Source organism: Corvus cornix, chromosome 3 (genome assembly GCF_000738735.6).
Source record: "Corvus cornix cornix isolate S_Up_H32 chromosome 3, ASM73873v5, whole genome shotgun sequence".
Lineage (NCBI taxonomy): Eukaryota > Metazoa > Chordata > Aves > Passeriformes > Corvidae > Corvus > Corvus cornix.
The window spans coordinates 96307781-96320171 of NC_047056.1; the positions used below are offsets into that span (position 1 = coordinate 96307781).

The 12391-nt window shown below is 34.3% G+C and overlaps 1 protein-coding gene across 2 annotated transcripts in view; it reads right to left on the reverse strand.

The window, feature by feature from the left end:
- Positions 1-841: 841 nt before the first annotated feature.
- The window catches only part of PXDN (peroxidasin), an 87693-nt gene continuing 76143 nt past the window's right edge, over positions 842-12391 (reverse strand). For both annotated transcript variants that reach the window (XM_039568808.1, XM_039568807.1), the window contains 4 exons: positions 8067-8187; positions 5443-5575; positions 4430-4543; positions 842-3784 (listed from right to left, as the gene is read on the reverse strand). In XM_039568808.1, coding sequence (XP_039424742.1) covers positions 3662-3784; positions 4430-4543; positions 5443-5575; positions 8067-8187 — 491 coding nt within the window. In that variant the 3' untranslated portion in view covers positions 842-3661. The remainder of the gene's footprint in view (positions 3785-4429; positions 4544-5442; positions 5576-8066; positions 8188-12391) is intronic.

Sequence of the window (12391 nt, forward strand, 5' to 3'; positions counted from 1 at the left end):
GAGGCATCAGAAAGACACAAACGTCTTTACCGAATGCAACAATTAAGTTTATTCCTTTCTTGCAGGAATTGCTGTTCTATTTCTGAATCTAAATAGATACTCAATTCAGAGCTTTTCAGCTAAACACAGCTAGCCAGATCTTCTTGTTACTTAAGACATATCTGATCTGTACTGTGCTCCATCTGTTAGCAGGCTGTAATGCTTAAGCCCCATGAATGACCATTCATAACACTGCCAGCTGGATGGCAAATACATCAGGCCCAAAAGAAAAGGAGAAGTATGCTGGAGGTGCAGAGGCTTCCTTGCCATGTCATAGCAGGGTAAGTGGGGAAAAAAAGAAAAGTAAAGGAACTACGTAATGAAAGACAGGACTCGAGGAAATGGCATGAAGCTGAGTCAGGGAGGTTTAAGATGGGTATCAGAAAAAGGTTCTTCACCCAGAGGGTGGCTGGGCACTGGAACAGGCTCCCCAGGGAGCCTGACAGAGTTCAAGAAGTGTTTGGACAATGCCCTTGGGCACATGGTGTGACTCTTGGGAATGCAGGGCCAGGAATTAGGCTCAGTGATCCTTGTGGGTGCCTTCTAACTCAGCTGAGTATATGGTTCGATGAACTAAGCAGCCAGGACAATTGCAAAACAACAGTCTGATATTCTTAGTATGTCTGCTTTAAAATATGCTATTAAACAACAGTCTTGCCTTTTCATGACTCAGTACAATCTCCTGATTAGGTACATCATAATGCAACAGCTGGTCAGGACAGTATTAGTATCTAGCAATTTATCAAAGCCTATTTTTTGGAACTTCAGCAAATAATCTAAAAAATACACTTACAAGAAGAAATCACTTGAAATTTACTTGGAAATGTGGCCCATTTTATTTTAACTGAAAAGCATTCATTATACAGTGCAAACAGCTCTTTGGTAAATTTACTGGTTAAAATAACAACAACAATGACTTTGTTTTAGGTAACATTAAAAAAAGAAAATAAATATGTACAATTTGCATCATATTACAGCAATATTCTCACAATGGATACTGAGGAAATGGTCATCTAGCCATTGGCCACTGTTTCAGAAATGTTAAAATCAACATTGATTCTAGAGACACTGCAATAAAACTGAACTAGTATAATCCATGACTGATTACATTTTAGACTGTGGATAAAGACCTGGTTTTCCTGATTTATAAGCAGATGGATGGTGGAAAATAACTCAATATTACACTTGTTACACTTGTTTAAGCATATCCAGACTCCTAAGCCCATTTTATTTACCATATGAATAAACAGTGAACAACGAAGAAAACCTCCCACTTTACTCTGGAGGCTGGAGAAAAGGAACAATCAGATATAAGGTACTATTTTACAATGTATAAATGGAAACTCTCTTCTCCTATAAGCGGAAATCTTGAGAAAGTTTATTTAAAGCAAAATTGAAAAGGAAGAATGCAAGTAGTAACCAGTTGGATGCACTACTGCCTTATTTAACTGTTTGGACAGTTAAGTTACATTTGGTTTAGCTCTGCAACCCTTCCTCTTTGAGGAATTTCTGCTATAGGTCAATGGGAGTTCCATCTGAGTTGGAATTACAGGACGAGACATGTGGTTTGGACTCTCAACAAAAGTCAACAAAATACCAGAGTATCAAAGAAATACAAGAATGACAATTTTCAGGAACCATATGATACTCAAACATGCTCGCCACACACAATTTCTAGAAGTATTAACAAAGAATATTACATAAAACATTGTATATAAAATCAATTAAAATATTCTCAAAAATATAAATTGCAATTCCATGTGTACCACACACCTTTAACACAGCACTCACATGTACATATTGCTTCCACCATAGCATGAAACAAAGTTTCTGTAGTAAGCTTTAAAGTTACACAAAAGTTTGAATGTGTGTCATGGTAATAGTTTATCAAATTAGAAATTATTAATGTTAGTAGAGAAATTATGTGCCAAAATATGATAGTGGATTTCATATTGCTGTGCTAGGTTAGTTATTAGATAGGTATTTGTTCTACCATGCAATAATTAAGTACTCAGTCTGTTTGCATAATCTGAAATATTTAACATATGAAGATTTAATTTTGTGCAGATTTATTTGATACCCCAATCTCTGTCCCTTGATTTTGAATGCTTAAACTCAGAAGTCAGTGAATTATGCAACTAGCTCTGGTTCTAGCTAGTCCTGATTTAGGACTAAAGGACAGAGCAATAACCTCTAGCAAATTAAGTATTCAGGGAAACAATCAATTCTGAATTAACACAAAAAAAAGCTGTAAAATGAGGTATGATAGTTGTCCTTCACTCAATATAATTCCTGGTCAAAAATATGCAGTTTGCATTCTAAAAAGTACGTAACTTTGAAATGCTAGTGTAGACATATATTCTATAATGTTCAACATTTAAATGGGAGATGAAGTCCACTGGCAGACCATTTTTAACATGAATGACAAAAATATTGAGGTAAAAATATATATTCATTAGATGAAACTGAAAAAAAAAAATAAAAATCAAATACCTTATCAGAAAAAGTAGTCAATCCACAATTAATCATGCTGCTTGATTTTGATTTTTCTTTTTTTCAACAGTGCCACAATATAATCAGGAACATATGTCTATTGGCGATATGTACAATGAATCAGTAGGAATCTTTGTATACAAAATGGCATGTGACATCTTTTCACATTTTCAAAACAGGGCCATACAATTACAAGAGCTGATCTGAGATCAAGAGAAGCATGCTTTAAAACTGACCTGGATGGTTATGTTACAAAGATTTAAAATAAATGAAACAAACAAACAAAAAAATGTTGTCAAGTAATTACGTATGTTTTGACAAAAAGGATTATGTTAATTTTTAAGATCAAATGCTACTCTGTCATGCATGTTTCCCTAGAATGAGGAACACTGTCAATTACATCTATAATACACATTCAGTTGTTTTTCTTTCTTCCAATTACAGTTATTTATATTTCCTTACTAATTCTAGCTTTTTTTGCTTTGAAAATTTTGATTTATTTTGCTCCTTGAATTAAGGAAAGGATGTTGAAAGGCGTCAAGTAGCTTTGTTTATTTCAGCGCTGGTTCAGACCCAGCAGTGATAGTGTGATTTAACAGAATTTCCATGCATTGATGTTTGCAGAAACTGGCCTGCTGTGACATTGCTACAGGCACAGTGACCTTGTGTTTTCCTTTTCCTGGCATTTTACTAAATAACAGCAAAGAGCGAAGTATCAACACAGACTGGTACTAGAAAGGGATGGTAAACTTTTAATGTTGCTAAGTAAAGACAGGAAACAAAGTGTTTATTTCAGAGTAAATCCTAAACCCAGTCATTTTGGGTACCTAAAACTACCTGACAGTGTTCTTTTAAAGTAGCACCAGTTTGAGTTTCTCTAACCTGAGAAGTATAACACACAATTAACTTTGACCTGTTTGCTAATTTCCCTTTCGTTAAGTTTTGCATTGTGATTTACCTTCATGGGCAGAAAATAAAATGATACATTATGTTATACTGTTACAGCACCATTAGAATATTGTAAATCTTGGTTTCTTGCTGTTGTTAGGACTGTAGTTACCTGTTTTTGCCATCAGCAGGCACTGATATGATTTGAGGAGTATGCACCCTAAATTCTTAAAAAGGAGACTTATGGCTTCTTTTTATTAGTATTTTGTTGTAAGCAGACTGGACAGCAATCTCCTTTTCCCTTCACAGGTGCTTCGCAGTCAGCTGGCGGGCATGATTCTACAAAACAGGTAATCTGACCAACCTGTGCCAGGAAAAAAATAACAGAACAAAAACATACTTAGCTACATATTCCAAACAAGAAATACATTTTTTATGTTATTGCAGAACATATTCTCATTCATTCTCTGTAAGAACCTGACTAATACTATAACCCCACATAGTTTGTTTCAATATCAACTTACTTTGAGAAGGTTAAGGCACTCTCTGTATTACCACATCTTTTTGATAAAGCAGCACATATGCTTTTGTCTAACATTCAGGTGAGACTGGGGTACCAAGCACTAACATACTTTTTCTACTACCTTTTAAAAATTTTCTCTCTGATAGAAGAAAATTACAGTCTAGCACTAAGTCAGATGAACTTTTATTGATTTTTATGCATTTTTTTTGACTTCTTCATTAAGCGTCTCGCTTTGCAGTTAATTTCACCCGTATAGCTTTACATAAATGAAAATAGAAATATAATAAAAATAGATAATGGCTGGATTGAAAAACAATGTCCAGGGCCGGAATATCTGAATAATATAATTTTCTGTACAAAATAACTGAAGATCCATAAAAAGAAATTTGCAAGTATTACCCAGAAATTAGCAGGCACAAAACTGGAACTGCTGGCTTAGAAACAGAATTATAATTTCTATCTCAAAGTGAATTTCCACATACTTACTTTGCATTCACACAAAGTACAAGGGTCCCTTTTCCAGGTTTCATTGCTGGAATATGATTTACCCTCTTCATCAGTGCAATCAGAATTACTGAGGCGTGATTCAAGTTTTTTTATCTGAAAACATTTAAAAAAGTAAAGTAACTGAATCAAAGAAAGGTTTTTATTTGTGTAAAGTATTCTGTCTTTTCCCTTATGCTACATGCTATATAATCCTTGTTATACTTGTTTGGGTTTTTCTTCTCACTACTTAGTTTTTATAATGCTAAAAGATTAAAATCAGGTAAAACATATGGAGATAGTCTTTCAAAAGAAAGCTAACAGAAAATACATCTTTCCTACCATTGGAATATTCACCTAGAGCATACAAAGATTAAAAACCTACATGTTTCATATACAGAAAACCAAATTTAAACTGTCAAAAATGTTTTGGAAAGGAGGTGAGTTTTAAAATTTCTTTTAAACACCTTAATTTAAAATATTTACTTGAATTTTTTATTAACTTCTGTATAGTGTACATTTTAAAAATGGGATTCCACTATGGCTGAATAGAGTTTACCTGCAAACATTGTGAAGTCTTCTCTAAGTGATCTAGATTTTACCTATGTTTACAGCTGTAGTCTGGCATATTACTTCTTATGAAGTCTACATTTTAATCATTGCTTTACACAGATTGCATAAGTTTCAAATGGTAAAAAAGATTTTATTAAAACAACACACAAATTTTTAGAGAAGGATTAATTCTGTGTTTAGTATACAATGGTTACACAAGGCTTCAGGTTCAAAAGTCAAGTGGGTCCAGCTGTAGAATATTTCAGTATGATTTCAAAAGAACACAGAAATCAAGAATAATAACACACAATGTTCTATGTTGGTTTTTGTTTGAGATATTATGTGGTAGGTTTTGTCTGCAGGGGATGTCTAAATATTAAAAATGTAAGATGTTAGGAAAACATTATTAATTAAATCTACAATTAGACTTGATAGACTAGAATTAGTTCATGATAGTATCTTACCTGATTTCTGAGGCTTGAAATAGTTTTTTGCATTTCCAAAACAAATTCTTTGAAGTCATTCACTGCGGGTACATTTCTGTTTTCATTAGATGCTGATGTGGCATTACGAAAATATTTACTCTGTTTCACAGAACTAAAACAAATGAATGCCAAGTCAGGATATTCATCTAACTCATTTTTATTTGGCTAGATAGTCTAGGACACTTAACAAAAGTGTAAAAAAAGAGTAACCAACAAACGTAGGAACGGTATGAACCACAGCAGCACACAAGACCAGCTGGTGCTGAAGACAGACTCAGGACAGGTGAGCTCTAGATTACTGTGAATATCACTAGCAACAGAGAATTTCTTATACTTAGAAAATTATGTATTTCATGCAGGGCTACACACAAAGTTGTCACCAGTGACACTATAGAGCATCACCTTAAATTCATCCCTAAGCCTCCAATATGAAAGCAGACTAAAAGGAAAGAGTCTTAAAAAGTGTTCCTTCTGATATGAAATTCACATTTCACATTCTGAACCATATTCTTCCTCTACAGGCTTGTTGGCAGAACATGTATTTTAAGAAATATGACTTCAAGAAGGAGAAAGTTTGGTTTCATAAATAAATGAGAAGTACTTCTAGATATGCATATTTTTTACTAACATTTGACATCAATACTGCTTATAATACACAAAAGCTAAAGTCTTTTGTCTGCAGTACTTTCTAGTTGACATCTCATAACAGATATATAACACTAAATTGTGTTAATCAATTCAATCTGTTGATGAGGAAGAGTAACAAAAGGAACTGTCCATAACTAACAATATATTATCTGGCACCACTTGAAAAAACATGCATTCAAAAGCATAGACAACAATAATTTTTAAGTCACTTATTACATTAAGATCCTTGAATCCATTACTATTTTGCAGATCCTTGAATCCATTAATAATTCCAGGCATTACTATTTTGTTAACATGTCATCTCCAGTGCTAAGGGATACCCAAAGAATGAACTGGCAAAAAATTCTCATATATCAGGGCTCAGGATTTATAATCTTTCTGCATAAATTAAAACAGCACTTACTGGCAGGGGTTCAAGCTACTGTTTCCCATAGTTTTTCATCTAAATTAGAGAAAAAGAACTCTAAACAACGTAACATGCTCAAGTTCTAGTAAAGCAGCTGCTATTGTATAACAAAAGATTTAATCTTCCCCACCTGTTCAAGTTATTGAAAATCAGAAGCTAAAAAAAAAAGGAGGAAAAAACCCTTCTCACCACAAATGCAATTTAAATAGAACACTGAGCATGAGAGCTGATGGGAACATTCAATGACTGAAGTTGTTTTAGCTTTATGCTACAAATGAAGTATTGTACATCTACTATTTTGTATTCCTAATTAGTAATTGGACTGAAACACAGTAATTTCTGAAACACAGTCAAACAAGCTTGTCCTTAGATGTAAGCATTTATTTTTTTCTTGTTTTCATTTTTATTTAACACCTTTTACAGTTTTAGAACTATGGGACTAGCATCCTTAAAAAGTGAATTGCTGTTCTGTAAATTTTTCTAGCAGTTCACTTGCAAAGACAGACAAAACGTCCTTCTTCAAGGATTACCTGAAAGGAACCTACCTTTTCATATTATCTATAAACCAGCTTATACTTAGCTGCTGTCTTCTCTTGTCTAAAATCCTAAACACGTAAAGGATCTTTCATTTCAGGACAGATTCCTCTCAAATAAGTGAAATATAATCATGGTGTTTCTTCAGGTACTGTAGAAGATACCATCCAGAGTATTTGAAATTGCTGAAATACATTTAGCTCTTTATGTATCTGTCTAGATGCTTTCCTTGCTGGAGTGGGTAGACCGTACTTCGTCATCATCATCACTCAAACAGAGAGTTTTATTTGTTAAAATAATGCATGCTAAATAGAAAGAGCTATAATTCAAATGTCTCAAATTTGTTCATCAAGAAATGCTCTGAGCAGAACTCGTTTCATGTCACTAATTCATACATAAGTTTTCATTCCCTGGAAAGGGCAGGGACCCTGTGCAGCTGACAATTTGTGACTGAAACTGTGATTTACTTCCTTGCTGTATTTTGAGGATTAGGTTGTTATAAACAATATTATTAGTACTGCTGTTCTCCATTCCTGCTCTGAGTATTTTGGTACCAGAAGTAATCCTTACCATTACCACAAATTTTTATGCAAGTGAAATCAACACTTGGTATCCTCCTATTTCTACAGGAGAATCTAGAAGCTCCGAAAAGGAGCTATAGAAAAGGAAATAGAAATAATTTAGATTAATTTAGTTACTGCAGGCACTGTAGGAATGTGGCATTTCAAATCCCCAAATTACGCTTCATTAATGTTTTTTTTTTTTTCACGAAAACTGCAGGAAGAACAAAAGTACTATACTTATACTACTCACAAAGAGTTTTAAACGAATTTGAGCTTGAAAAAAGTGGTTTATTTTTGTAGATATGTAGAAGTGTCAGAATAAAATACATCAATCATAAACTTGAGAAAGCAGACACTGGAAAAAAAGTGGTATGTGCTTACAAAAAAATCATTCAGTTCCATTCCATTTTGAAAGCAAATTTTTTTTATAATTCTTAAAAAAAAATTCTCACCTTACTGTTTTGGCCGTTTTCATTTTCTTCAGGGGCTTGTCCTCCTGAAAGCTGTAGTCAAGAGAACGTCTCCCCCGAAAGTGATATGAAAATGCATTAAACTGTCCTCTGGTTCTACAGTCTGAAAATGGACAAGATATTACACCTAGACAGTATATTTCAGCAGTTACAATATTAATATGATTTTGCAGTGTTTTCTGAATTTAAAGGCAAGTCATACATTCAGTCTGATCCCTCTGGAATTGGTTCATTCAATTCATTGGCAGATGAATATGTCTCAGTGATAGAACATTTAAGGAAATTAGATGCAGAGAATGTGATTACCTGCAGACCAGCTTTTTAGTATGAAACAAAGGAATAAATACTATTTTAACAAACCTATATAGTCCTACTTTAACTATTCTTTCCACTTCTGAAATTTTCACTCTCTTGGCTTTTAATTATTTTCTCCTTTTCAAAAGGGGCAACCACGTATGAAGAAAAACAAAGACAGAAAAACCACTCTGTGGGTTCCTCATCTATTCCAGGCATTATTATTTGTTATTTTTGGCATCTGAAAGAGAATTTTTAATTAAATTCCAAATTTGCAGACATGCTTTATAGGTTGACAAGTCCTATTTCCAAATCTGAGGAATTTGAAAGTATCACCAGACACTAAAACTCTTTCCACCACAGAGTAAAAATCTCAAGCCTGAGACTGACCTAAAACAAAAATCTTCTCCTAAGATCCTAAGAGGACATCTTGACAGGACGAAGTATGTCTTTCTTCCAGTTCACTTTATTTAGCCTTCCAAACATAGTGAGCATTTGGACAGAGTCCCATTTAAAGAAGAAAATGAAAACAAAATAAAACTACAAACAGTACTTGATACAGGAGACAATGAGAAAATAGAAGTTCTGTCATTTCTCTTCACAGAAGCTTTAAAGCTAAAAGTTATAATGGGCTAAGATGAAGCAGGAACAAGCTGCATGATCAACTGCTAGAAGCAGAGCCTGCTAAAACAGAAGGGAAAGCCTAAATACAGGATGCCACACATTTCTCACCTAAGTCTGGTATTAACAGAATGAGCCATGAAAGCAACTGAACACAGGAAGGAGTCATTTTCCATAATGTTTCTCTTAATTTTCACCAAAACAAATTAAATCAGGAAGTCAATAACATTTATAAAGTGTTTTTCTGGAATTTAGATTGAAGTATCTTTAGATTGAAGTATCTTTAGATTGAAGTATCAACAAAAATTGCTGCAAAAGTTTCAAGTCTATAAACAATGCTGAAATGAGCAACTAGAGAAACAAATGTAAGGTTGCTCTGATTACATGAAATTAGGTATCTTGGACTACTTTTAATTGTGTTGGACTTTTACTTAAATTACAATATCACAATTTCCCTGTTAGGAAAGACTTAAGTTTGGCTTAATGGCTTAATATCATTTAGGACACAGAAAAAGAAAAGGATGACTGACCGAAAAAAATTTCTGAGATCAAAAACAATATCTACAGATCATTCTCAAACACAAGTTATCCACAATTCCCCTTCCCTTTTCTTTCCTTGTGGTTTGTCCCATTCTTTAATAAATGTATTACTTTCCTCCTATAATAAGAGCACCCACCAAAGAATTATGTGGCATTTACTGCCAGCATATTGTTCATTTTTCACGTGTGTCCCGCTGCTTCCCACATAATCTCCTTGCTGTCCATTCAGAAAGTGAACTCTCAGATGGGAACAGATCAATGTGTCTGTAAGAAGCTCGGCATGAAGGCATTTTTGAACACCCTTAGACACTTCTATATTTAGTATGGTGAGAAAAAATATCACACTGAAGGGTTCCTGAAGAAAGAACTAATTTTGGTCAGAGGAATTTTTCTCTTAAAGCAATGTGTTGCTTAAAGTTTTCCTGAGTGTCACAAAACCTCTAGTTTCTCTTGGAAGCAATATGTGAAAGGTTTCTGCAATCCTCCTTTGTTCAATAACTGCTGTGGTCATCTTGCATAATAGAGGGGGTTTTTTGGTACAATAACACAATGGCCCATTGTTTTTTTTATTCCTAGGCTGTTTCTTAGAAACAAAGGTCTGAAATCTTGGGAAGGTTTCATCACCTTAGACTGGTAAATATGAGAACCATATGTCCAGTGACAGCTGTAAGTACACAGATCTGACTTCCTGTGTTTTTTTTAAAACTCAAATGTGTCAACTTGCCAAATTAACAGCTCTTGTTCTTGGTTTCTGTTTCAGGTACAACAGGGAGGAATGTCACGGCTGAGAGGTGCAGGACAAAATGCTTTAGCTTCCAGAAAGCCTAAATCTAAATCAAGAAATTTCTTGTCTCTTTTTTTTTTAAATTATTTTTAATGAAGAATACTTTACCAGTAGCAGTAAATAAGAAAAATTAGCCTGAAATTCTGCTTTTTTTCAGCCTAACTGAAGTGTCCCAAAATTAACTATACCCATTCCAATTAATTTTCTGCAGAAAAGTGAATGTTTGAAAGCAACCTAAGAATTCTTTTTCTCTATGGACAGTTTTTCTTCCAGAAGTTAGCTATTGTTACACTGCAAGTGTCAAGCTGATCCATATACAAAATCCTGCAGCATCACAGAATCTTTTATGTTGGAAAAGACCCCTGATATCATCAGATTCAACCTTTGACCAAGCACCACCTTGTCAACTAGATCATGGCACTAAGTGCCACATCCAGCCATTTCTTGAACATTTCCAGGGATGATGACTCCACCTCCCTGGGCAGCCTGTTCCAATGTACAACAACCCTTTCCATAAAGAAATTGGTATTTCCATTTGTATATGGAAGCCATGTCCATATCTTCTGAAAATCCCCTGTTTCTCACAAGGTTTTAAAAATGCAACTATAATGTAAATTGGATAATAAAATATCTGACAGAGAATTATTGAGCACTCTTAGTTCTCTATGAATCACTCCTCAAAAGTGAGTGGCCAAAAGGCCATGGAGAATTAATCTAATGGTAGATTAAAATAACTTGAAAGACTGAGGAAATGTGAAGCAAAGCACATATATCTATTTGATACTAGTTTGATTCTCTGAGATCTATTGTAGTGAATTAGGTTGCTCTTACTGTAAGCATTGGTATTAAGAACTTGTAGACATGCCAGTGGGAGCAGTAAAAGGGTGGAGAAACACTGAAAATATCTAATGTAAAAAGATATTTTTGAGTAGATGTTTTCACAAAGCTGCTACTTAAAAATTGCACAACATAGGAAAATGTTCACACAAAATGAAGCCCTAACTCAAAATAGCTGGTTTTCTTATTGCCAAAATGGGCCACAACCCTTCAGGTTGCACTGCATCTATTCATTTGTTCTATTGAATAAGACTTTCTAACAAAAGATAAATTAAACAGCACCAAAAATGTAATGTGGTGGTCTAAAATCCAACAGTAATCTGCTCAGATCAGAACAGATATATTTTGTATAAAGATTACTTAAACATCTGAAAAGAAAAAGGTATAGAAGGTAGAAGATGAAGTAACAACCCAGACTGTCATCTGCCAGCTGATATACTGGGGAATTTTAAGAATAAAGGTGTTTCCTGTAGTTGATCTCAAAGCTCACAGATTGAGCTTCAAGATCTGTCTGCTGTCAGAATGAGAAGGTTCAGATGTTGTTGGGAAAGCAAATGTCCAATTTGTTAATATATAGCTAATGATAGACAAAGGACATTAAAAACATATCATACTTTTGTGATCTGAATAGGTCTTGGATGGTCTGCAAGTAGATTCAGGAGAAACATTAGGTTCTTGACACCAAACCAAAGCAAATCCAACCCCTCCAGTGGAAAAATTAAATAGGACTAGTTGGAGGATTTTGAAAATCAAAAACATGCAGCTTTTGGAATATAAATCAATAAGAAAAAGTAATTTCAGACAGACTGAAAATCCATGGAAATTTTTAAAATAAAGACCCTAAGAACTCTTCTGCCCACTAGACTGTGGAGTGAACAATGTCTTAGAAAAGCAGCAAAGTACACAGGAAAGAAGTAAATCCTCCAGCTGCCTTGACTTGTAGAAAACACTGAGATACTTCAATTAGGAGGATTTCCTACCCATGTAAATTTTACAGTCAATGAACACTTACATAAGTCAAGATTGCAGCCTGACTGTCCTCTAGAGATATCTCTTTATTGCCAGCAGTGGGACTTTGAGAGATCTGGCAACTCATTCAGAAGTTTGAATTTAAACAAAATGATTGAAGCCGATTGTTTCCCTGTTGCTTTTCACCAGGGATGGCAACTACTGGCATGAAACTCCGGGTGGCAAAGACAAAGCAATGTCATACATTAAGTCTCTTTATTTT